Genomic DNA, 22,343 nt, shown 5'->3' on the forward strand with positions numbered 1-22,343 from the left:
AGGGAGTATTGTTATCGATCATTGAACATTGTTTTTTTGCAAGAATGAAAAACGTGCAGTGGCTTTTGAGGACCTGAAGTTGAAGTCAACAAATTTTAAGAAAGTTGAAGGCGAGATCGTCATTTTTTTTAAATTATGAATGGAAGTTGTTTATGGAGACGATGCGGTTGTATCCATGCAGAAGCTTCTTAATTATTTGATTCTGTTTGAAAACCAACTGGGTTTGTAAAAATCTTCGCTAAAATTAGTGATGTTTTGTTGCTGGAACAGGAAGAGCTGTAAGATTCCAAAATTAGCCAGGGAATTTATCTGCGACATCGCAGAATGACACTCTCGCCGCAGTTCTTCGTCACCCGTAAAAAAACCTTTTCAAACCAAACAAAACTTGAAAACACACACAATTTTCCAGCAAAAAAAAATTAGAAGACTAGACAAAATAAAACACATATGTACCACTAATAATAAAAGAGCTCATTTACCAGTCATGCTTGTGCTTGAACAGCCCCCTACTTTGTAGATGTAAACAAAGTGGGAACATTCGAAAATCACGTTACGGATTCTCTCTATTCATCACCCAGCTCAAATCTAGTCTAAAACGTGATTTTCGAGCAAAAAAACACGTTTTAAACGAGTTTTGAACACGCTGTATCTTTTTTAAGGAGCAAGCACCATACTCTCTTCTGGAAGGTTGCATTGCATTCCAGGCTTTGATAAATATCAAAATCCAAAAAAATTGTTTTCTTCATAAAAATTTATATGGAAATTGAATCGCTTTGCGCTAAGTGAGGACTAAACCAATCGGTCCCAATTTTTGTGGAGTTGTTTAGAACCCCAAAAGGAACTGAAAAAGTGCTGTGCTCACTAAATTTGGATAACTTTATTTTTATCCATACAACCATATTATACCCTAATGCGTCAACCCTTTTTTTAACCTAATGGTACCATAACCTAATGGTCCGTCCGTATGGAGTGAATAGGACAAATTGGTACAGCTGTTTTAGTCATGTTTTTGTCATATTTTTAATGTTTTGATTTTTTAATTATAGCAGATTCAGAGCTATAAAATAATGAAAGGTAATCCAAAATTTGATGCTTTTAATCGATTCAAAAAACTGCTCTCCCAATTCAAACTGTAGTTCCAATTCTCCCAAGTTTCTGCTTTATTTTATAGCAGAAAATGTTCGTAACAATTAAACAATTAAACGGTGCACATCAACCAGACCTTTGCACCCAGATTTTTTATGCAGACACTTTACTATCTTCAAAATACGGGAATTAAGGAACTAATTTTTGCTTCATCCCCTAAGCTACTATTTTCATAGAGTTTTAAAACAAAAATTTTAACATTTATGATTAAATTATTTTAGGATTGGGTCCGTAACTTTAACAATTTTAGAATAAGAAGGAAACAACTTCCTTGGTTGCTGTGTACTAGGATTTAACAAAATCACACTTTTTTGCGGGCATTTCAAGAGATGATCCCCTAGGTGTACTGAGTCAGAATCCCAAATATGAGCCCGATTGGTTGCGACAGGACCTGGCGCTCCGGCATCAAAGTTTAAATGGGATTTAACCCGTAAAATCCGTGCATTTTGGTTTTTGCCATTTTTGAGTCCTCCAACGATTTTTAAATTTTTCAAAAATTTCAAGAGCTTATAGTTTGTGCTCCAGGGTACAACTTTGCCCAAGACTGCGAAGAGATTTGATATTTAGTACTGCTTGTACAATGATTTGAAAATAAAAAAAAACTTTTTTGCGATTTTACGGGTAAAATCTCATTGAAACTTTGAAGCCGGAGCGCCGCTCCTGTCGCAACTAATCGGGCTCATATTTGGGATTCTGACTCAGTACACCTAGGGGATCATCTCCTGAAATGCCCGCAAAAAAATGTGATTTTGTTACATCCTACTGTGTACCCTTAACGGAAAAAACACTAAGGCAGTAATTGATATTGATTGAAAGCAGTGTTGTAAATGAGTGTTAGAAGCAACTACATATCATTAAATGATTTTTGCACCAAAATATCAGAATATTTCGTCCGTCACAACAACTGAGTCCTTTTCTATTGAGCGATGGAAGATTCTTCATCAAAAAAATCTTTGGATGCTCATAAAGAGAAAAAAACCGAAGGATGGCTATCCTCTTTCGCGCACGAAAGATTGGTTAAAAGAAGCTTCAATTAAATTCAATCATATACTTTAGAATGTATTTTTTCGGAAAGTTCAGCATGATAATGGCCTTTTATACGTTTGTTTTTTTTTTGCCTGCTCTACAACTTTGTAGAAAATTGTTACGTTCTAAAAAATAACTCATCAAATTTACAAAAAAAACTAACTTAATCCACCTATGTGGTTGGTGCCTTCCTCACCCTTTTCCAACAATGGGTGATATGTGATATGATGGGTTTGGACACAATTTTCGTCTGATTTCGTTAAGTTCCGGAATACAAAAAACACACATGTCACTCAAGGGCTCATAAGTCGCATCTTAAGTGGTCATAGCATGAGACAGGGTTGCCAGATCTTCAATGTTTTAGACTCGTTGGAAGGGTCTTTCGATTACTTAACCAACGATGGGTTGGATGGTGGATCCGGACATTGTTTACATACATTTAAGTGAGATCCGGCTACAAAAAAGTAAATAAATGTCACTTAAGTGGTCATAGCTCAAGACAGGGTAGCCAGATCGTCAAAGTTTTAGATTCATTAGAAAGGTCTTTCGATAACCTTACAAACGATGGGTCGGATGATGGATCCGGACATTGTTTACATACATTTATATGAGATCCGGCTACAAAAAAAGTACATAAATATCACTTAAATGATCAGAACTCGAGACAAGGTTGCCAGATCTGCAATGTTTTAGACTCGTTGGAAGGGTCTTTCGATTACCTAACCAACGATTGGTCGAATGATGGATCCGGACATTTTTTACATACATTTAAGTGAGATCCAGCTACAAAAAAAGTACATAAATATCACTTAAGTGGTCAGAACTCGAGACAGGGTTGCCAGATCTGCAATGTTTTAGACTCGTTGGAAAGGTCTTTCGATTACCTAACTAACGATGGGTCAGATGGTGGATCCGGACATTGTTTATATGTATTTAAGTGAGTTCCGGCTACAAAAAAGTACATAAATATCACTTAAGTGGTTATAACTCGAGTCAGGGTTGCCAAATCTTCAATGATTTAGATTCGTTGGAAAGGTCTTTTGATTACCTAACCAACAATGGGTCGGATGATGGATCCGGACATTGTTTACATGCATTTAAGTGAGATCCGGCTACAAAAAAGTACATAAATATCACTTAAGTGGGTATAACTCAAGACAGGGTTGCCAGATTATCAATGTTTTGGACTCGTTGGAAAGGTCTTTCGATTACCTAACCAACGATGGGTCAGATGATGGATCCAGACATTGTTTACATGCATTTAAGTGAGTTCCGGCTACAAAAAAAGTACATCAATATCACTTAAGTGGTTATAACTCGAGACAGGGTTGCCAGATCTTCAATGTTTTAGACTCGTTGGAAAGGTCTTTTGATTACCTAACTAACGATGGGTCGGATGATGGATCCGGACATTGTTTACATGCATTTAAGTGAGATCCGGCTACAAAAGAGTACATAAATATCACTTAAGTGGTTATAACTCAAGACAGGGTTGCCAGATTTTCAATGTTTTAGACTCGTTGGAAAGGTCTTTCAATTACCTAACTAACGATGTATAACATGATGATGTTTGGTTCAGTTTACTGCAATTTATTCAACTTCCGAAAATATGCGAAAACACATTTTTATACATAACTTTTGAACTACTTATCGAAACTTCAAACAATTCAATAGCACCGTATGGGACCCTAAACCAAGTCGAATGCGACTGGTTTGGTCAAAATCGGTTCAGCCAGGGCTGAGAATACTGCGTGACATTATTGGTCACATACACACACACATACACACACACATACACACAGACATTTGTTCAGTTTTCGATTCTGAGTCGATATGTATACATCAAGGTGGGTTTTCGAGCTTTAAATAAAAAGTTCAATTTTAGAGCAGGATTATAGCCTTACCTCAGTGAGGAAGGCAAAAACACGAAATTTAAAAATGAAAATTTTGGTACCCTATTTGAATGCCTTAAACTGGGATAACATTGATAGGATTTCAGTTCGTTTTTATTCAAACGTGTAAGTTATGCCATTTTTTCTAAGTTGTACTGTGGTAGGCCACACAATTTCTATTCACTTTTATTGATAAAAAAAACTCCTTAGTGTTAGAAAGTAAGTTTTTATTCAAGGAAATATGAATGTTTCTTGCCATCTTAATTCAAATGTTTTGACATTTACTGTGAAATTTGACCTACCAATAAATTTTAAGAGTTTTCCTAATTATGTTTAAAAAAAACACTTCGAAATCACCCCTGTTACCAGTATATTATCTAAAAGTAATATTTGATTGTAATAATTACAAGTTTCGTTTTCTTTTCAGGTGTACTGGGTTGGCCCAATTGTCGGTGGCATTATTGCCGGTGCTATCTATCGTCTGTTCTTCAAAGTAAGAAAAGGTGACGAGGAATCTGGTTCTTACGATTTTTAAAAAACAAACCCAAAACAATCTTTCAAAATTCAATCTCATAGTATCGTTGTACCATAAGCTCATTCATTCAACATTCTTCTTCCCCACAGCAGCGTGTCAAGTTAAACCACATCTACTAACACACAACCTTCCATGTTTTCCCCTCTTGTTCTTACTTTTAGATGAACACTAACAAAGTAGGCCAAGTGACTAACGACGTTCAGTACATATAGTCGCAGGCTAGCCCCACCCCCACATACTTAGTATCTGATAATACCATAAGTTATCTAATGTAATAACAAAACAATAACCAACAAACAACAGCATCAGCCACGCGCAAAGTTATTGAACGCAATGACGAGCGATCCTGCCATTATTGGAAATGTGTGTGCTAATTAACAAATCTGTATCTGCGTGTCCGTTGAAATTTTTGTGGGGGATAATAACAACAGTAAGAACAATAGTAAAGGATACTGAACGGTTCATCAAGCCGTTCTGTTGCTTGATTCAATTCCACCTTAACAAAAAAGCCAAATTCGAGCAAAAAAGAGATGAATATTTTAACACAAATGGTACTACATATATTTAAACAAAATTTCGCACTATACTTTTGGCTTAGTTTCTCCAAGAATATTGTACAAAGAAGTGATTGTGAAAAATTGGGAAAAACAATATTTTCCTAATTATTCACAAATACTTCAATATTTATTCGGTGCCTTAAAAACTAAATATTTATCTATTACTTAAAATTGTCTTATCCAAATTTGCGGGAATACTAATAGTACCATCAGATCTTTTGTTTTTTGTCATTTGAAATAAAATTTCCGCTTTTAAATGTTTAAGAAATTGTACATAATGCGCTACCTAACTCACAAACCTTTCTATCTGTATATGTTAGTTAGTTCGTATTCTATTGAACAAGGTGCTGGGTTTGAACATGAAATTGATCGCATTTTATTTAATCGACTTAATCTCTTCACAATATTGTGCATGCGCATTCACTTTTACTAACCCTATGAGTCGAACTAAACCTCCAAAATTCCTAAGCCAAATCTGTGAAACAAAAGAAAAACGTAATTTTCACCATTTCCTCAAAACACCACCACGATTCGATCTAAAGAGCAGGCGATGGCACCGCTGTTAGTATTAGAAGAAACAAACAAACAATGCTGTTATCTGTTAATTATCATGTGTTTGTTCCACTATTTAAATCATCCCACTCCCAGGCGCAAAAAAAAGAAAAATATTTTTGCATTGTTATCCAAGATGAATTTAGAGCACCCTCCCAAGCAGCATCTCGATTTAACGAAGAGCAAAAAATAAATGCAAATTACAAATTCCATCCTCGAAGCTGGCACTATTAATCACACACACGATAATAATGTACATTAGTTAATAGTGCACTGTTACTGTTGCTCTGGTGTATTTATTTGCAAATCCAAATGAAGATCAAACTTTACCGGGAATTGCTGCTAATCCGGTTTCTAATCTTTCGTCATAAACTGCGGTGCAAACTATGCAAAAATTGGTTGATATAAATGCCCATCCGTATATTCTTGTATGTATTATATACATTGGAATTTACACCACTTTTATTGTAAAGAAACATGTTGAATAAATATGAATATTTAAACAAAAATCTAGGTGAATGTTTTGATGGCTTTCCATACAACTATCACAATCCATTTATGACGTGTGTGATCTTTTTCTTCGCTGAAAAATAGTTACACCCACATGCCCACAATAAATGCTGCAAAAGTTGTTTTGTTTATCTTGCTAAACTAAATGGTAGCTGTCAAAGTGTTCTTAAATCCACGGCTAAGTTAGAATGTCATCCACATACAAGGCGAGTGAAGTCAAAATCGAACCAAAGGCGCAAAGGTCATTTAGCATTTAATTCCATCGAGCTCTTAATGTTGGCATATCACCTTTTAGATGTTCAATTAAAAATAGTTTGAAATGTTTTTGACGGAAATTCAGTTAGTATTTTAAAAGCGCAATTTAGTTTAAACCAACGGTCAGGAAGAATCCAACGAAATTTATGTTGTTTCAAGGAAATTGAATCTATTTCATTTTAAGTTTAGTGTATTTTGATATATTGCTAACCTTGTAATATTTTGATATTATAATTGTTAAATGTGGAGAAATTTACTTAATACTTGTAATCATCTCAAGTATTTATGCAAAAGATAGTGAAAACTCACAAAAAAATAATTTGGAAAAATATTTATGTATGTATTTCATACGACCTTTAAAAAAAAAACCACACGTAAACAATAGAGCTTTATGACGTTTCGCGCACGCACACTAGCGCACCATTTGATTTTGCTGGCCGGACAAAATGTATCCCCACTTTCTTTTCGTGTACGTACACGCAATACATGCGCACGTAGATTACTCTATACGCTGCCACGTACTGACAAAAGCGTCAAAAGATTGAAGATATGACAACGCTACCAAAAATTATTTGGACTTGTGCTAAAACCAAGGTATGTAGATTAGTAAGATAAGGCGGGTTTTCCAGCTGTCAAAATAGTTACCTAGCACGAAACCCGGATTTTATTTGAAGACTTTCAGAAAAGTGAAAATTTGACAATTTTTCGGTCAAATTTCACCGGATTTTTTTCTGTAGGGTTCTCTTCTGTAGGCATGCTTAGAGCCAAACTGAACCGAAATACGCTTTTAGAACAAACATATTTTTTCAGAAAAATAAATTCAACCAAATGCGTTTTTTGGTTCAGTTTGGAATGCTTAACAACCCTACAGAAAAAAATCCGGTGAAATTTGTCCGGAAAATGGTCAAAATTTCACTTTTCTGAAAATCTCCATGTAGAATCTGTAAAAGCTTTTTCAATTGGCTTAAGGAGGAAGTCACCAATCACTGAGGTGGTTAAAGTCAAGTTTTTGTTCAAAAAAGATGTGGTTTTGTTAACTCAACACCCCATGCTTTTGCATGACTCGTCTTGAATGCGCATAGGGGAGAGTGGGGAGACTTGATCCCCTTTTTTTGTATCGCACATAACTCTGTCAATTTCTCACAAAACTATGATCTTTTTGCATGAATTGAAAGCTTAAACATTCAACTATGTTTGGCTGATAAGGGTATTTCATCAGATAAACGCTTCGAATCATGCCAAGCGTTTTAAACAAATATTTTAAACCGGCATTTTCAAAATGTTGGGGGTAACTTGATCCCCCTTTCAACATTTTGAAGAAATCTTAAGCAAAATGTTTCTTATTTATCCAAACTTTTAATTTTCTATAAGTTACAGCTATTTCACATTAAACCTGTACGTTTGTGTTCAAAATATAACAAGTTTAGCATGCAAAATATTTAAAAACATAAAATTTTCTTTTTTAGACCAAAATTGAGCATGTTTACAAAAGCTGGTAATTTTTGTTTACAAAACTTTTGAAAAATGGTTCAAACTGCAGTAAGTTATGTACAACTATACTAAAGAAAACTATGTACGAAAACCCAGCCCAATTATTTAATCTTGAGGCTGATTCCAGTTACTGTAAAAATGCAGGGATCAAGTCTCCCTAAACGCACTTTTTTAAACAATTGATTGTAAAAATAATATGACGATAAATTTAAAGTCAAATGCGTAAGGGTTTTGGAGTTGATATGTTTATCAAACAATTCATGTATAAAAAATATTTTTTTGAATAATTTTTGAGTGTTTTCTATACTTATCAAAACAAAGAAAAAAGATCTTTTGGAAGTTTTTTGCAGCACTTTTTAGAAAAATGTGTGTAACTCAATCTAAACATTTTTTATTTTTTTTCTTTGTTTTCTACAATGAGTTTTAGTCAATTTCGCACAACTTTCTAGAACAAAGCTAATTGTTTTACGCACATGCTGACGAGATACAGGCTTGGGATCAAGTCTCCCCGGGGATCAAGTCTCCCCACTCTCCCCTACCAGTGTTCCACGGTGTAATTCGTAACAAATGCAACTAACTAAATCCTGGATTAAATTGACGTTTTTTTTAAAGCAAATTTCACATTAACCTTTATTATTCAACGAAACAATTGCTTGAGTCGAAACTCAACAATCCTATCCCAACAGCATTGGGGCAACAACTGGAACCACCTTCAAAGCGACTCTTCCAATCGACTTGAGCACATCCAGAAATCCGTGAGCTTCTTCCGGGTTAACACCAGCCTCGATCAGGGCCTCCTGAAGCTTTGCCAAGTCCAGCGTCGATCCCTGCGGGGCAGCAGCTTGTTCGGCATAGGCCATGGCCAGCAGGGCAGCGAGGATGAGGACGAATTTCATCTTGAATGTTGTTATGGGAAGGATTGCGATTGCGATCTGAACTCAAGTTCCGACTGATGATACGATATTTACCGCGGGGTTTTTATAAGAGAAAAATTGGAGATTTTTTTTTCTGAATCGAAATAGAAGCAACTAGATAATACGTAAATCAATCGTTTTTTTTCTATTTGCATAGGTGTGTTTATTTTAAATAGCTGTTTATTTTGGGAAAAAAATATACAATGTGTCGCAATCTTGCTAATTTGAGGCCTGAATATTGAAGAAAAGATGTTAATTTCAACATCGTATAATAATAATAATTAAAATTATTGTAGCGATTTATCATTTTTTACTGGTAGATGTATTAGAATTTCCTGCTTTTAATGCTTCATCTCTTGGAATTTAAACCTAGCTTGATAAGCCATACTGGTTCCTACAGTATTTTGAGCCACTTGGCCTGATTCAAGAAAAAAAATACTAACCCATATACACTCGATGATAAAGTTTGCACAGTTTTTTTTAATTACATTTCATTCTTTTGCTTATTTCTTGGGACAAAACGTGTACAAACATTTCCAAAGGTCTAATGGAAAATATAATAATCTACAATAACACCAAGGGCAGTAAGGGGCAGAACTTGATCTTGGATCGAGTCTTGGATAGTCATTAGCAATGCTAGTTTCATAAATGTTTGAAAATATGTTTTTTTTTCACTCTGTTTACCGCATTCGCATCTGTTTGGCACACAGGAGTAGTCTGTCTGTCTCCTACGTCCTACGTCAGATTTTGGAAATACCTAAATCAGATTTGAAAATAAACACAGCTTAGCAAACATGGTATGTTGGCAATTCTCATCCCATTTGCGCTTTTTCGAAACAAACATCTCCAATTTTTCTCTTATAAAAACCCCGCGGTAAATATCGTATCATCAGTCGGAACTTGAGTTCAGATCGCAATCGCAATCCTTTCCACAACAACATTCAAGATGAAATTCGTCCTCATCCTCGCTGCCCTGCTGGCCATGGCCTATGCCGAGCAAGCTGCTGCCCCGCAGGGATCAACGCTGGACTTGGCAAAGCTTCAGGAGGCCCTGATCGAGGCTGGTGTTAACCCGGAAGAAGCTCACGGATTTCTGGATGTGCTCAAGTCGATTGGAAGAGTCGCTTTGAAGGTTGTTCCAGTTGTTGCCCCAATGCTGTTGGGATAGGTTTGTTGAGTTTCGACTCAACCAATTGTTTCGTTGAATAATAAAAATTAATGTGAAAACTTTAAGCACGTTTCTTTTTACCGCTGGAATTTAAATTAAATTAAATGGAAAAGAAATATTCTGTTTGCTTTGCTTTGAAATAATCACTTCAAACAAATGCTGTTTTGTCGAAAATTGAGGATATTTTTTCCAAACAGGTAGAACATATAAATATAAGTTTTCCAAACGAAGTGTAAGTTGGGTTTTTTATTCAATTATATGCAATCCTGAAAAACAATAAAGCGAAGAAGCATTGAGTATTCAGTACTTTCAGTTTTTCTTTTATTTGCTCCAGTTTGCTATAAAAATTATTAAAATTCATCCAGAAGACATCTTATCATTCAATTTTTTCAACTCAAACCCGCTCCGTATGCTTATTGCCCAACTCCAGCGAACATCTCCGAATCCCCTGCTGGCATAGATGATACTCCCGGTAGGGCTTCACCAGTACTTCATCCATCGAGGTCATCAAGGCCGCGTACTTGGACAAAGCCCGCTCGTACTCTCGCTGCTCATACAGCTGAGTCGCTTCCTGGTAGCGTTGCAGCAAGCAAGTGTCCTTCAACGAGCGGAAGCTGTTGTTGACATCGGTAATCCCGTTGCACTTTTCACACTTCATCACGTTCTGGTCCAATCTTTCGGTGTAAATTAGTCCGTTTTCGCATCCCTCCGTTGCGGCGCACCGGAACCGCACAACCGACGGGTTCATGTCGAAAAAGGTTGGCCAATCCTCGTAGCAAGCTTGGCAGTAGCAATCAAACTTGTACAACTTCTTGAGCGACTTTCGCCGTTCGTGGCGTGGAGCCCGCACAAACAGCTGACCATAGTTTTCCGCTACTACCGAGCCTGCGGGAATGTTCCGAACCGTACGGACGAAGACGGCACTGCCGACAAAGTACCGAGTTATGCCGGGATCGCACGAGTGGTTGAAGAGGACCAGAGTTGGGTAGAGACCTGCCCCGATACACACGGAAATTCCGGTATCACGTGGCGATTTGCGCTGCAGTTCGGATATTTCATGCGAGTTAAAGGTCACGACTTGCAGGTTGTGCAGCAAAAGAGTTCCGATGTAACTGGAAGGGTATGGTAAATCGTTAAGAACAAGTGGAATCATTTGGTCATACCATACCTGTCGAGATATCTTGATCTATAGAAATAACCTAGACTTAGTACGGTATTCAGAAGCGCCGCCATGAAGGCCCACTTTAGCGATTCTTCCGTGTCCCTACCCTCACTGTGCGTCACAAAGTTGTAAATCCTTCGGTAGTCGTCAACTGGTAATCTGTAATGGTTCAAACAGTTTAAAAAAAAAAAACCAGTCATGCATCCCAAAGTCCTTCAGACCTGTCAACCTCCTCACTGCCCAAGCTGCCCAGCTCGTCCTTAATTTCAACAAAGTAATCAAGCGACTTTTGCGTAACGATCCTCAATGCCAGCATGGCCACCACATTCGCTCCAGAGTTCTTCAGATACGGCAAAAATCCGCACTCGAACCGATGATAGCTTTCCTGGGCAGTCTTCTGGCACTCACTTGAGCAGTAAATCACATCCATACACCTCGGACAGCTAAACAGGATCTCAACCCGTCGACAGCAGTGATCGCAGTGGCTTTCGCAAAACTCCCCGGTGACGACGGCTGCGTGTGGCAATTGCCTCAGCAGGACGTGGTTCGGTCTAAGATCGATCCTAGTTCGGGCGAATCTGCCCTCCGTTTCGGTGCAGTCAAAGTACAGCGACTTGTCCACGTACGGTTCAAATTTTTTCATCAAACTATTTTTCACCGGTTCCAGGTATTTTCTCACGTTGGCGATGCGTAACTCCAGGTCGATGATCATCTTTTGGGTGTCCTTTATCCATTTTTCTCGCTTTTCCGGACTCAGATTGGAATACTGAAGCGAATCGTAGGTTTTCCTGTAATGATTTGAAATAGTTAATTCAAATCTTATCAGTTTCAAGCAAATGGCACTTACGTGTAATATTCAAACGCATTCGGCAAATCTTTCATGCCGAAATAACAACGAGCCTTCCGTTCCATTAGCTTGTAGTGCATATCTTGGGGATATTTTAGCTCAAGAGCAAGTTCGATGTCTTGCAGAGCATGCTCGTATTTGTTCAAGTGGAACAGTGCTGCTGAACGGTTCGCAACTATGAGGGACATCTCCAAATCTGAAAGAGGTGTAGACATTTTATTTAAAATACCAGGTTGTGATCAGAAAACTATTTTCGATTATTAAAAATTGTTATTGTTTATTTCATTGTTTCCATGCTGTACACAACATTGTTCATAGTAGACTTCTTAAATACATTTGCTTCGCTTGGAGAGGGTGATTCTAGTGGATTAAATACTGAATTTCGTCTTGATAATGCGATGATTATCCATAGACAATCAAGTTGCAAGTTGCCTAGAAATTGAAAATCGGGAATTGAATCTGAACCAGATTTCTCAACACCATGCCAGCCATATACATTGCTGGCCGCTCCCATCTCCACCGGATAGGGAATTTGGGAGACGGGAATTGTTTATGCTCTCCTTTTTAAATAAATCTTGTAAACCGACATAACCACGTTCGAAAAAATAATGTTAGCTATTATTTTTTCGAACGTCGTTTTAAATGGAATTGTTCTAAGACACCATGCGCCTCCATTATATGTCATTGTCTTAGTATAAAACCATGGAGACGCTTGGTTTCTCAGAATGATTCCATTCAGCAGTTATTGTTATCGACTTTCAAAATGTGGAACTGTGTACTGAAGAAAATGAAAAAAAAATTATTTATTTTGAGTTGCACGAATAGTAACTGGCAGCCCACGATCACTTTGTCAGAACCACAAAGTCTAGTGGTAACGCTTCCGCTTCGTAAGCGATAGATCGGGGTTCAAATCCCGGCTCGGACCAACACAACTGATGATCTTTTCCCTTCTGAATTCGATTGTTTAGTAAAGGGAAGGTTGTGACCTTTGGAATATTAACATTATGTTAAGAAATAGCCACGATACACTTCATGGGCCATGGGAAAAATACTTTTTTTACAACACTGATTTGCGTTTCAAGTCGAGTCATGTAAAAGCTTGGGAATTTTCATTCTCAGAATCATATTCTTTAGGTATTCTTGAAGAAAAAAACGTATTTTTCATCGAAAAAACCACTAAAAAAGTTATAAATTACACCTACAGGGTGTCAACCCAGCTCTAACTTCTACTGGTGACCTTTTAAAGCATTGGTGTCTTAGGAAAAGTTGTAAAGCAACTCATACAAAAACAAAATGATATGATTGGAAGACAGGGTGTCACATCTACAGGTTGTCAACCCATTTCTCGTTTCTATTTAATTCCTTTTTGATCACTGTAAAGTGGGCGAAAAAGGGTACAAATCGCAAATTAGACCTGTCACGCAAAAGGAGGCTGAACAAAAATTCGTTAAAAGTCATTATTGCAAAAAAAAAAATATTTGGAGAATCGATTGCGGTAAAAATGTTAAGATGCTAGTTTGCCAACTTTCTGATAAGTTGTATTTTTCTGTAAATTGCTCTATAAAATGAAAGGAAGCTGAATAATGGAATTTCTTCTGTAAAAATGTTCAGGACATTGGAGAAATCGCTACAAAATCGGCCGATTTGGCTCAAATTTTGTGGAGGCCTTACCTGTCACCAAAGAAGCCATTTTGTGTTATTGGTTCTCTTGTACAAATATCTATACAATTTTGGCAGCTGTTCATACATAAATGGTACGAAAATCTGTAACTTTTCAAGATTTTTTTATTGATTTGGTGTCTTGGGCAATGTTGTAGGAATTGATGAAGACTATTCAGAAAAAAACGGAAAAATTGGTTATTTTTTAACTAACATTTTTCACAAAAAAAACTTTTTGCTAAAATCCGTATTTTTTAAATCTTTGATTTTTTTTATATGTTTTAGGTGACAAAACCAAACATTTTTTAAGCCATTCAGAAGTTTGAACCGACATTTTTCCTACGAGTTAAATTTTTTTATATAGTGATTTTTATAAAAAAAAAACTTGTACTTAAAAATTATTGACCTCATTTTCAAATTTGCAAGACCGGCCTTGTTTTTTGGCGATTTGTGCTTCTTTTCGCCCACTTTACAGTGATCAAAAAGGTCTTAAATAGAAGCGAGAAATAGGTTGACACCCTGTAGATGTGACACCCTGTCTTCCAACCATATAATTTTGTTTTTGTATGAGTTGCTTTACAACTTTTCCTAAGACACCAACGCTTTAAAAGGTCACCAGTAGAAGTTAGAGCTGGGTTGACACCCTGTAGGTGTGTCGCCCTGCATGTCAATAATTTTAAATAAAAGCCACTTACAACAACTTTTCGTAAGACACCATTTTGCTAGCATGCTTCCTTATTACGTTAAAAAATACGATTTCGAAATATCTACCGAAGTACTGGCAGTGTTGGCAAGAAATATAATTTTCAGCACTTATTTTGAAATGCCTCTTTTAAAAACACTGTATCTTTTTTCAGAATCAAGATAGAACCATACTTTCTTCGGCAAACTTTTAGAGGACATTCTGGGCTATACTTCTACGGTGTTAGTTTTTAAATTGAGTAAAAAATGAAAATGATAAAAATTAAAATGTAAAAACGAGGGTTTTCCCATACAAATTACTATACAAATTTGAATCGCTTTGCGGAAAGCCGGGTCAAACCCAATCGCTCCCAAATTTTGGGGGCTTGTTTGGGGGCCCAAATGGGACCGGAAAATGCCTGTTCTGAAAAATCGATCATGTCGGGCCACCCTAATGTATACATTATTAATTTTATGGATAAGCCTAATGGCATACTTTATCTGAAGACCTTGGAAAATAATTACTTCTGCTAATCGATTCTTCGGATAATCGAATCACAAAAACTTTTTTTGTTGTCGTCTTATTTTTGATTGTCGAGCCTCAGCTCCACCACACTAAAATGAATTAGACTTTTTTAATCCAAGATGGCGGTGATGAAAAATTGAGAAAAAATAATTTGGTAATTCGAAAGGTAATAAACCAATCATATTTGACTAAAAGTGGTTTTCAGAACTCAAATTTGATGTTATAAGGAAGAAAATGAATAAATACGAATGAAAGTTTGGCTTTATGATTCGATAACACTCAACCCAACCCGCGGTGGTTGGTCACTTTTCCGTTTGACACTTTTTTAGTTGGGGTTGGTCAAAGTCAAACTAAAAAGTGACGAACTGTCACTTTTTACACGGCGCTCACGCACACTATCAAAACAAACATTTAGTAGTGTGTGTGAACTCCGTGTAAAAGGGGTGTCAAACTAAAACGTGACCCCGTTCGTTTGACAACAGTTGGTGTCAAACCATCGGGGTTTGAGTGTATTCTAAGTCCCATACAAATCTTCCGATAATCAAACAATTGGATAATCGAGAATTCGGATAATCGATTATTGGCTGCAATTTATTTTATGTTTTGATTATTGTTGTTGTGTGGAAAAAACTTTTGGAACACTTACATAAATAATTATTACCCTTCATCTATTTAAAAAAAAATATCTGCCTTGTTTTTTGCTTTCAAAATCGTAATCAAAATGTTTGAAGCAATATTTTCAAATAGAAATTAATTTACTTTTTTGTTTAACTCCATGTTGCACGCAAACACTGTCACTTTTATTTTTATTTATTTTTTGTAGCAAAATAAAAGCAATAAAAGGAAACTCAATTTTGAAAGGTGACATTTTCCAATTTCCCAATGAAACAGTCTCAAATGTGTGCATCGACATGTGCCGCTCAAAATCACAAGCTCCGCTGTAAACTATATACCTAATCGTACAGGTTTGTATACAAACAGGTGATCCGATCGCGCCAACTAGTCTACCACGAGCACATGAGTCAGTATCGGCTCAGCTCACCGAACACTAGCCACATGTTTTCCCATTTCCCCCGTCACATGTTGTGTGTGAGTGTGACTTGTAGTTTTTCTTCACACTTGTGCCAAAAGTATCACCGAGACGAGATCTGTTCAAGGTTATGCTCGTTCATTCATAACAACCGTTTTCTTACCGTTTTCCTGCGGCAACAGGTGGCACGCCTTGTTGTAACATTTGACCGCTGCGGACCACTTTTCGTACTGGAAAGCCTTATTGCCCTGCTCCTTGTGCTCGAGCGCTTCCGGAAGGCTCTTGCCAAGGTCAAACTGGCGCTTAAATTGCCACAAATCACCAAATTGTTCCGCAATCACTTTGTTCACGAACAGCACTCGCTCATGATCGGTTTTACACCGATAAAATCCACGGAACTCATCATCGCTGATGGCACTACGAAAGTTCTCATAATCCTGGTGGAAGAATCCTTGCTCCTCGCAGAACTCCATCGCCCGCACTCTTTTCACTTCCGGCTACTTTGAAAACACGCTACAGATTAAATTGGATTCGCGATTTTGATATCTTTTCATCTTCCAACTCTTTGTCCTTCTATTTATAACACAATTTTTAAATGTTATCTTATGTGGGCACTCGAACAGCAAACGGCAGCAGCGTGCAAATATATAAAACAAAGTGCGCGCGCAACTTTTCGCGCAATTTCGCAGACTTTTCAAAGTGGCATACTTTTTTGAACCAGTTCTTTAAATGTGCAATTCTGATTCAGTCTTTCAAAAACCTTTTCAACATCCCCTAAAACATCTTAAGCCCTTTTCAAATATTTCCACAAGTTTGCGAATCTCGTGCCACGTGCCATTCACGCCACATTCCCTTCGGATGAACCATCAACCCCGAGTTAGTGGAGCGATTCGATTCCCACATCTGGCAACCAGCACGAAATGAACACGATTTTCACGAACAACAACAAAAAAACACTCGTGAAGAAGTGGACGGCTATTTATCGCTCATTTCGTGTTTACATTGCTCGTTCTTGCGGTGATGTTTCTTTTTCGCCACCCAGTTTTGAGTGCGTGTGCATGTTTACGAGAATTTTTGGCTTTTTTTTATGGAAATGCGCAGCTGCCATGCATTCGTCACAGAAAATATTCGACAGGTCAGGCGGACTGTCCGTTAACCTTTGCTTTCAAACGGGGAGGGTAAAGTTCTGGCCGGTCAAGCCATGCGTCATCATTTTCTTGTGTTGGTTTTGATTGTTTTGATGGAGACTCGTGGTGATTTAAAAGACTAACGGGATGTTTACAATTTGGAAATTTACCAAAAATTACTGTGACTGTAATCATATATGCATTTCAACACATTTTTTTTTAAATTCATTGGATGATCTAAGAAGATTTGTGAAACTCAATGAGGCAATAAGAGACAATATGCCTAGTAACATTCCTTTTTTTCAGCCTCGCAGCACACTGGCACTGATTGGCAGCTTTCATAAAGCGTTAACTTAGTTGATTTCTCCAAATATTTGTTTGGTTATGAAAAACAGACTAAAAAGTTTGACGAGCGGGAATTCCCGGGAAATCGACCATTTTTGGACCTCTCGATTCCCCGTAAATTTGGTCAAGACTCGCGGGAAATTTAAATTTTATAAATATCTATACAAAATTATATAACCTAATCAGAAAAACATTTGAAAATTTGAAACTGTTTAGAACATTGGATGTTCTATGTAAGATGTTCAAGTTCGAATGAACCAATGCTTCTCTTTTCTTCTTATTCAGAAAGTGTAAATTTCAATTCATCAAAAATTCCAATAACTTTAATTGAGAGAACTTATAATAATGTGGACCCAATCCTCGGTCCTAACCTGGTCGCAGCACCTAAAAGGACCTGATAAAAATAAGTTGTGAAGAAAAAAAAATAATGTGGACCCCAAAATTTGCCTTAAAGCATAATTAGCAGTTAGACCCCAGGGAGGAAGTCTAATGTTTTCTAAATATTTTTTTCTATTTATTTTTTTAAAAGAGGGAAAAGCCTTTTCATGATAAGTTTAATTTCTTTCAAGCAAAGCAATCCTTATAATCTAGTTTATTTTATTCTTCTTAATTTAATTTCGCTGTAGAGCAAGCTTTCGGTCATTCGATTTTTTTTTGTATTTTTAATCCGGCTGAAACTTTTTTGGTGCCTTCGGTATGCCCAAAGAAGCCTTTTTGCATCATTAGTTTGTCCATATAATTTTCCATACAAATTTGGCAGCTGGCCATACAAAAATGATGTATGAAAATTCTAAAATCTGTATCATTTGAAGGAATTTTTGATCGATTTGGTGTCTTCGGCAAAGTTGTAGATATGGATACGGACTACACTGGAAAAAAATGATACACGGTAAAAAAAATTTGTGATTTTTAATATAACTTTTTGTCACTAAAACTTGATTTGCAAAAAAACACTATTTTTATTTTATTTTTATTTTTTGATATTTTGATTTTCGAATGTCGATATCTCAGCAACTATTGGTCCGATTTACAGTGTTAAAACATGAAACATTCGAGAAATTTTCTGATATTCCTCTAAAACACATAAAAAAAATAGTGTTTTTTTTTGCAAATAAAGTTTTAGTGATAAAAAGTTAAATTAAAAATCACCTATTTTTTTCCTTCAAAAGCTACAGATTTTTGAATTTTCACATATCATTTTTGTATGGACAGCTGCCAAATTTGTATGGAAAATTATATGGACAAACTAATGATGCAAAATGGCTTCTTTGGGCATACCGAAGGCACCAAAAAAGTTTCAGCCGGATTAAAAAATACAAAAATTAAAATTAAAGAAAAAAGACCGATTCCCTAGAGAACTGCTCTGTATCAAAGTAATTTTCTTTTTTAATGTCAATAAGTAATTTTTTGATTCACTACAACCTCATTTTGCCTTCCTCACCTCACTGAGGCAAGGCTATAAAATCACTCAAAAATTGAACTTTTTAAATAAGCCTCCCAGATATACCTTTACGTATACATATCGACTCAGAATCAAATTCTGAGCAAATGTCTGTGCGTGTGGATGGACGTAGAATTTTTTTTTCTCACTCACTTTTCTCGGAACTGGCTCGACCGATTTTGTCCGGATCTATGTTTTTGGATTTGTCTTCAGGTTCTTTAAGTCTTTTTTAAATTTCATCCGGCTTGGTGCAGTACTTTAAAAGATATGTTCGAAAAACTGTTTTGGTTGATACTAAAAAGGGTCATTATTTACATAATTTGAAAGCTCCGGCGGATAGCTGTCGGAACTTTACGCTCAGTGCACGCACACAAACACTGCAGTGCTTTCAAATAGTTCATTAAATTTATCATACCTAGATGGCAGCACTCAGATGTATAGTGTCTTTACTAAGTAAGCGTTAGCCAAAGCTTTCGTAGTGTGTGGTTGCAAGGCTTTTAGGAGGAAGGCAGCAACCACCTTCCGGTGGATTAAGTAACGTTTTTAAGTTATATTTTGGAAAAAAAAACTATGGCAATCTTTGTAAAGTTAAGGTCCGCCAAATGTGAACATTCGGGGTTTCGTGATAACTATTTTTTCAATGAATATTTACAGTTGACCTTAACCCTCTCCCGCCCATGGTTACTCCAGAGCACCAAAACTTTGAACTCAAATATCTCGGAACTGACACAACTTTTCATGGTGCTTTAAGTTGCAGGTGTTCATGTAGAATGTATACTAACATCTCCCCAAATTTCATCAAATTTGGTTAAGCACAAGCAAAATTACAGTGTGAAATGTAAACAAAAATGGGCAAATTTCAGGGAAATAAATAAGACTTGTTTTCGAAAGCCCGTAAAAATTACCAAACACAAAATTTTATGAAACAAAAAATGTTTTGCTATCATTTGAACCTTGGACAAGAACCCCTGTGAATAACATTGTGAGTATGGACCGGTTTAAAGTGTTTTTCAACCTTTTTCATGTGGTGCACCAGAGTACCATCTAGGCATATGAGCAACTAAATATTCAGGAGCACTTTTTTCTAAATTACAGAAAAAGCTTATTTTTATCAAAATAAAAGTTTATAAACGTTTTGACTATTCATAAACAAGACAAAACATTGTTATTAGACCGATAGTTTTATTGTTTTCCTCATTTTTCATGAAAATGGTTGTTTGTGGGTTTTGAATGAGCCAATCAATGAAACCTGAAAATGCAGAGATTTTAGAATTTGTAGTTAATACTTCAGAAATATAGTCTTACAGCAAAGAATTAGTAGTTTTTAACACATTTCAAAGCGTTTTCAAACAAATGAACCAATAGATTTGAAGAAAACGAGATTTTGTGGTTTAAAAAAAAGTTGCTCATCTTCCTGATGGTGCTCTGGTGCACCACTTCAAATTATACTTTTTTGCCCCAATTCGATGTTTGTGGGTCAAAGTAAAGTATTTCCTGCATTATTGTATCAAAATTAAGCCATTCACTATTTTTACGATAAGCAAACAGCTCTGGGCGTTATAGGGTTAATAAAGAAAAAAACAACTTGTTGTTTTGAGTCGCTATTTATCATATTGCAAATATCCCGATACTGTGAAATTATATATTAGCTAGTTTTTTACTTCACAAAAATCTAATAGCAAGTTCGTACAACAAGTTGTATTTGCAGATTCAGAAAATAAATCAAAAGGTAAATCATAGTTCCCAATGAGTGCTAATGAAGCTACTTATTATCGTTTCATTGAATTAGTATGATAAAATCGTAACTGAATTCATTGAAAATAAACATATTTATTACTTTTCTTTATACATTTTTGGCACTATTGGCATATTTAAAAACACTCCCGGCCCGGGTCCCGGGAATTCCCGGGAAATTTTCAATTCCAACTCTCGATTCCCGGGAAATTGAAAATCTCGAGAATCGTCACCCTCTACGTGTCATAAAATGGCACACAAGCAACGATATTTTCATATTCTAGATTACTTTTTCAAAACAACCAATGCGCCATGTACATAGGAACTTTTGAAAAAGTAATCGAGTATTGTTCATCTGGACCAAAGAGCCTATGTCTGAAAATATTTTTGTCGGATTCCTCTGAAAATTTCACTTAATTTTTTGAAAATAAAAACTGGATTATTCGACGTACCACGCGCAAAAACGGGAAAATGACGAAATCGGCAAAAAATCAACTTTTTTCATTAAAACTGCGATAACTTTGAAATTTTAGCGATGACCTAAACATGTTTGGGTACCAAAACTTTTGTAATTGATTGACGCAAGTTTTGGTGCCCAAACATGTATGTTCAATAAATTAGTACAATAATACAATACGGTTGCCAAAAAGTATTTCTAAAATGCGAAAAAACGTAAAGAAATATTTTTTTTTTCCTAAATATTCGACTTTGTTTTACACAAGATTTTCCATATTTTTTGTGGGTTTTGGATATTGATAATGAATAGTTCAAAATTATATTTTTCAAGTTGCTTTTCTTTCAAAAAGTAATTTTAAAATGCAAAAAAAAACAAAAAGAAATCAAAAATGTATACCTAAAAGTAAGTAAAACTTCAGGTGAGAATCGTCTCCCTGGGTCCTGCCTCGGTGGAGTCGCTGGTAGGCAGTTGGACTCACAATCCAAAGGTCGTCAGTTCGAATCCAGGGGTGGATGGAAGCTTTAGGTGTAAAAAGAGGTTTGCGATTGTCTCAACAATCAAGCCGTCGAACACCTAGTTTCGAGTAGGAATCTCGCAATCGAGGACGCCAATGCAATGCTGTAGAGCGAATAATTTGATTTTGATGTGAGCCGGTAACATGGAGTGAAACTTTCGCAGCTGTCATCGAAAACTTCACAGCAACTTGACAGAAAGTTTAACTCCGTGTTGCACTTTTAATTTCTGTTTAGGTTACATTTAATTATTCGGGTCAATACGCGCCTCCCTAGAGAAGGGGTCAAGGAATGTCTTTACGAACAGCAGAACAAGGGAGAGGGAACGATTCCTTGGGGCTCTTCACATTAGAGTTTTTTAGAAGGTCTGAAGATGTCCCGCCAGTGGGGATCAATCGGACCGCGCTCTGGACTCACAATTCAGAGGTTGCTGGTTCGAATCCCGCGGCGGGCGCTCTAAAAATTCTAAGTGTGAATATGGGTATCTGGCGCCGTCGCTCCGTGCCGTACTCAAACACTTAGGAGCCCAGGGCGGCGAAGTCCTTGTAGTTAAAAAGGAAGACACTACACTCAACCCCCGGTGGTTGGTCACTTTTTCGTTTGACACTTTTTTAGTTTGTACCCCGTTGGTTGGTCAAAGTCAAACTAAAAAGTGACGAACTGTCACTTTTTACACAGCGCTCACGCACACTATCACAACAATCGTTTGGTAGTGCGTGTGAACTCCGTGTAAAAGGGGTGTCAAACAAGGGGCTGGAAACTCTAATATTACTTAG

At 36.6% G+C, this 22,343-nt stretch overlaps 2 protein-coding genes across 8 annotated transcripts in view; one reads left to right on the forward strand and one right to left on the reverse strand.

The window, feature by feature from the left end:
- The window catches only part of LOC6048886 (aquaporin AQPAe.a), a 115,103-nt gene extending 108,882 nt beyond the window's left edge, over window positions 1–6,221 (forward strand). For 6 of the 7 annotated variants that reach the window (XM_038253153.1, XM_038253152.1, XM_038253156.1 and 3 more), the window contains exons 7-8: window positions 4,492–4,557; window positions 4,761–6,221. In XM_038253153.1, coding sequence (XP_038109081.1) covers window positions 4,492–4,557; window positions 4,761–4,811 — 117 coding nt within the window. In that variant the 3' untranslated portion in view covers window positions 4,812–6,221. Of the gene's footprint in view, window positions 1–4,491; window positions 4,568–4,760 lie in introns of all 7 variants that reach the window. The other variant, XM_038253157.1, reaches the window with a different exon arrangement.
- Window positions 6,222–10,265: 4,044 nt separating this feature from the next.
- LOC6048889 (SET and MYND domain-containing protein 4) lies at window positions 10,266–16,531 on the reverse strand. The gene is made up of 5 exons (XM_001865699.2): window positions 16,115–16,531; window positions 12,056–12,251; window positions 11,430–11,996; window positions 11,215–11,367; window positions 10,266–11,158 (listed from the first exon to the last, which is right to left on the reverse strand). Exons 1-5 carry the CDS (start codon window positions 16,422–16,424, stop codon window positions 10,441–10,443), a joined length of 1,944 nt encoding a protein of 647 aa, XP_001865734.2. The 5' UTR covers window positions 16,425–16,531; the 3' UTR covers window positions 10,266–10,440.
- Window positions 16,532–22,343: the final 5,812 nt, after the last annotated feature.

Source organism: Culex quinquefasciatus, chromosome 2 (genome assembly GCF_015732765.1).
Source record: "Culex quinquefasciatus strain JHB chromosome 2, VPISU_Cqui_1.0_pri_paternal, whole genome shotgun sequence".
Classification (NCBI taxonomy): Eukaryota; Metazoa; Arthropoda; class Insecta; order Diptera; family Culicidae; genus Culex; species Culex quinquefasciatus.

Coding starts and splice junctions, on each gene's coding strand:
- LOC6048889 (XM_001865699.2), bottom strand. CDS start 16,424: ATGGAGTTCTGCGAGGAGCAAGGATTCTTCCACCAGGATTATGAGAAC. Junction 11,997..12,055: donor AATGCGTTTGAATATTACAC/GTAAGTGCCATT, acceptor AAATCATTACAG/GAAAACCTACGATTCGCTTC. Junction 11,368..11,429: donor GGCAGTGAGGAGGTTGACAG/GTCTGAAGGACT, acceptor GAACCATTACAG/ATTACCAGTTGACGACTACC.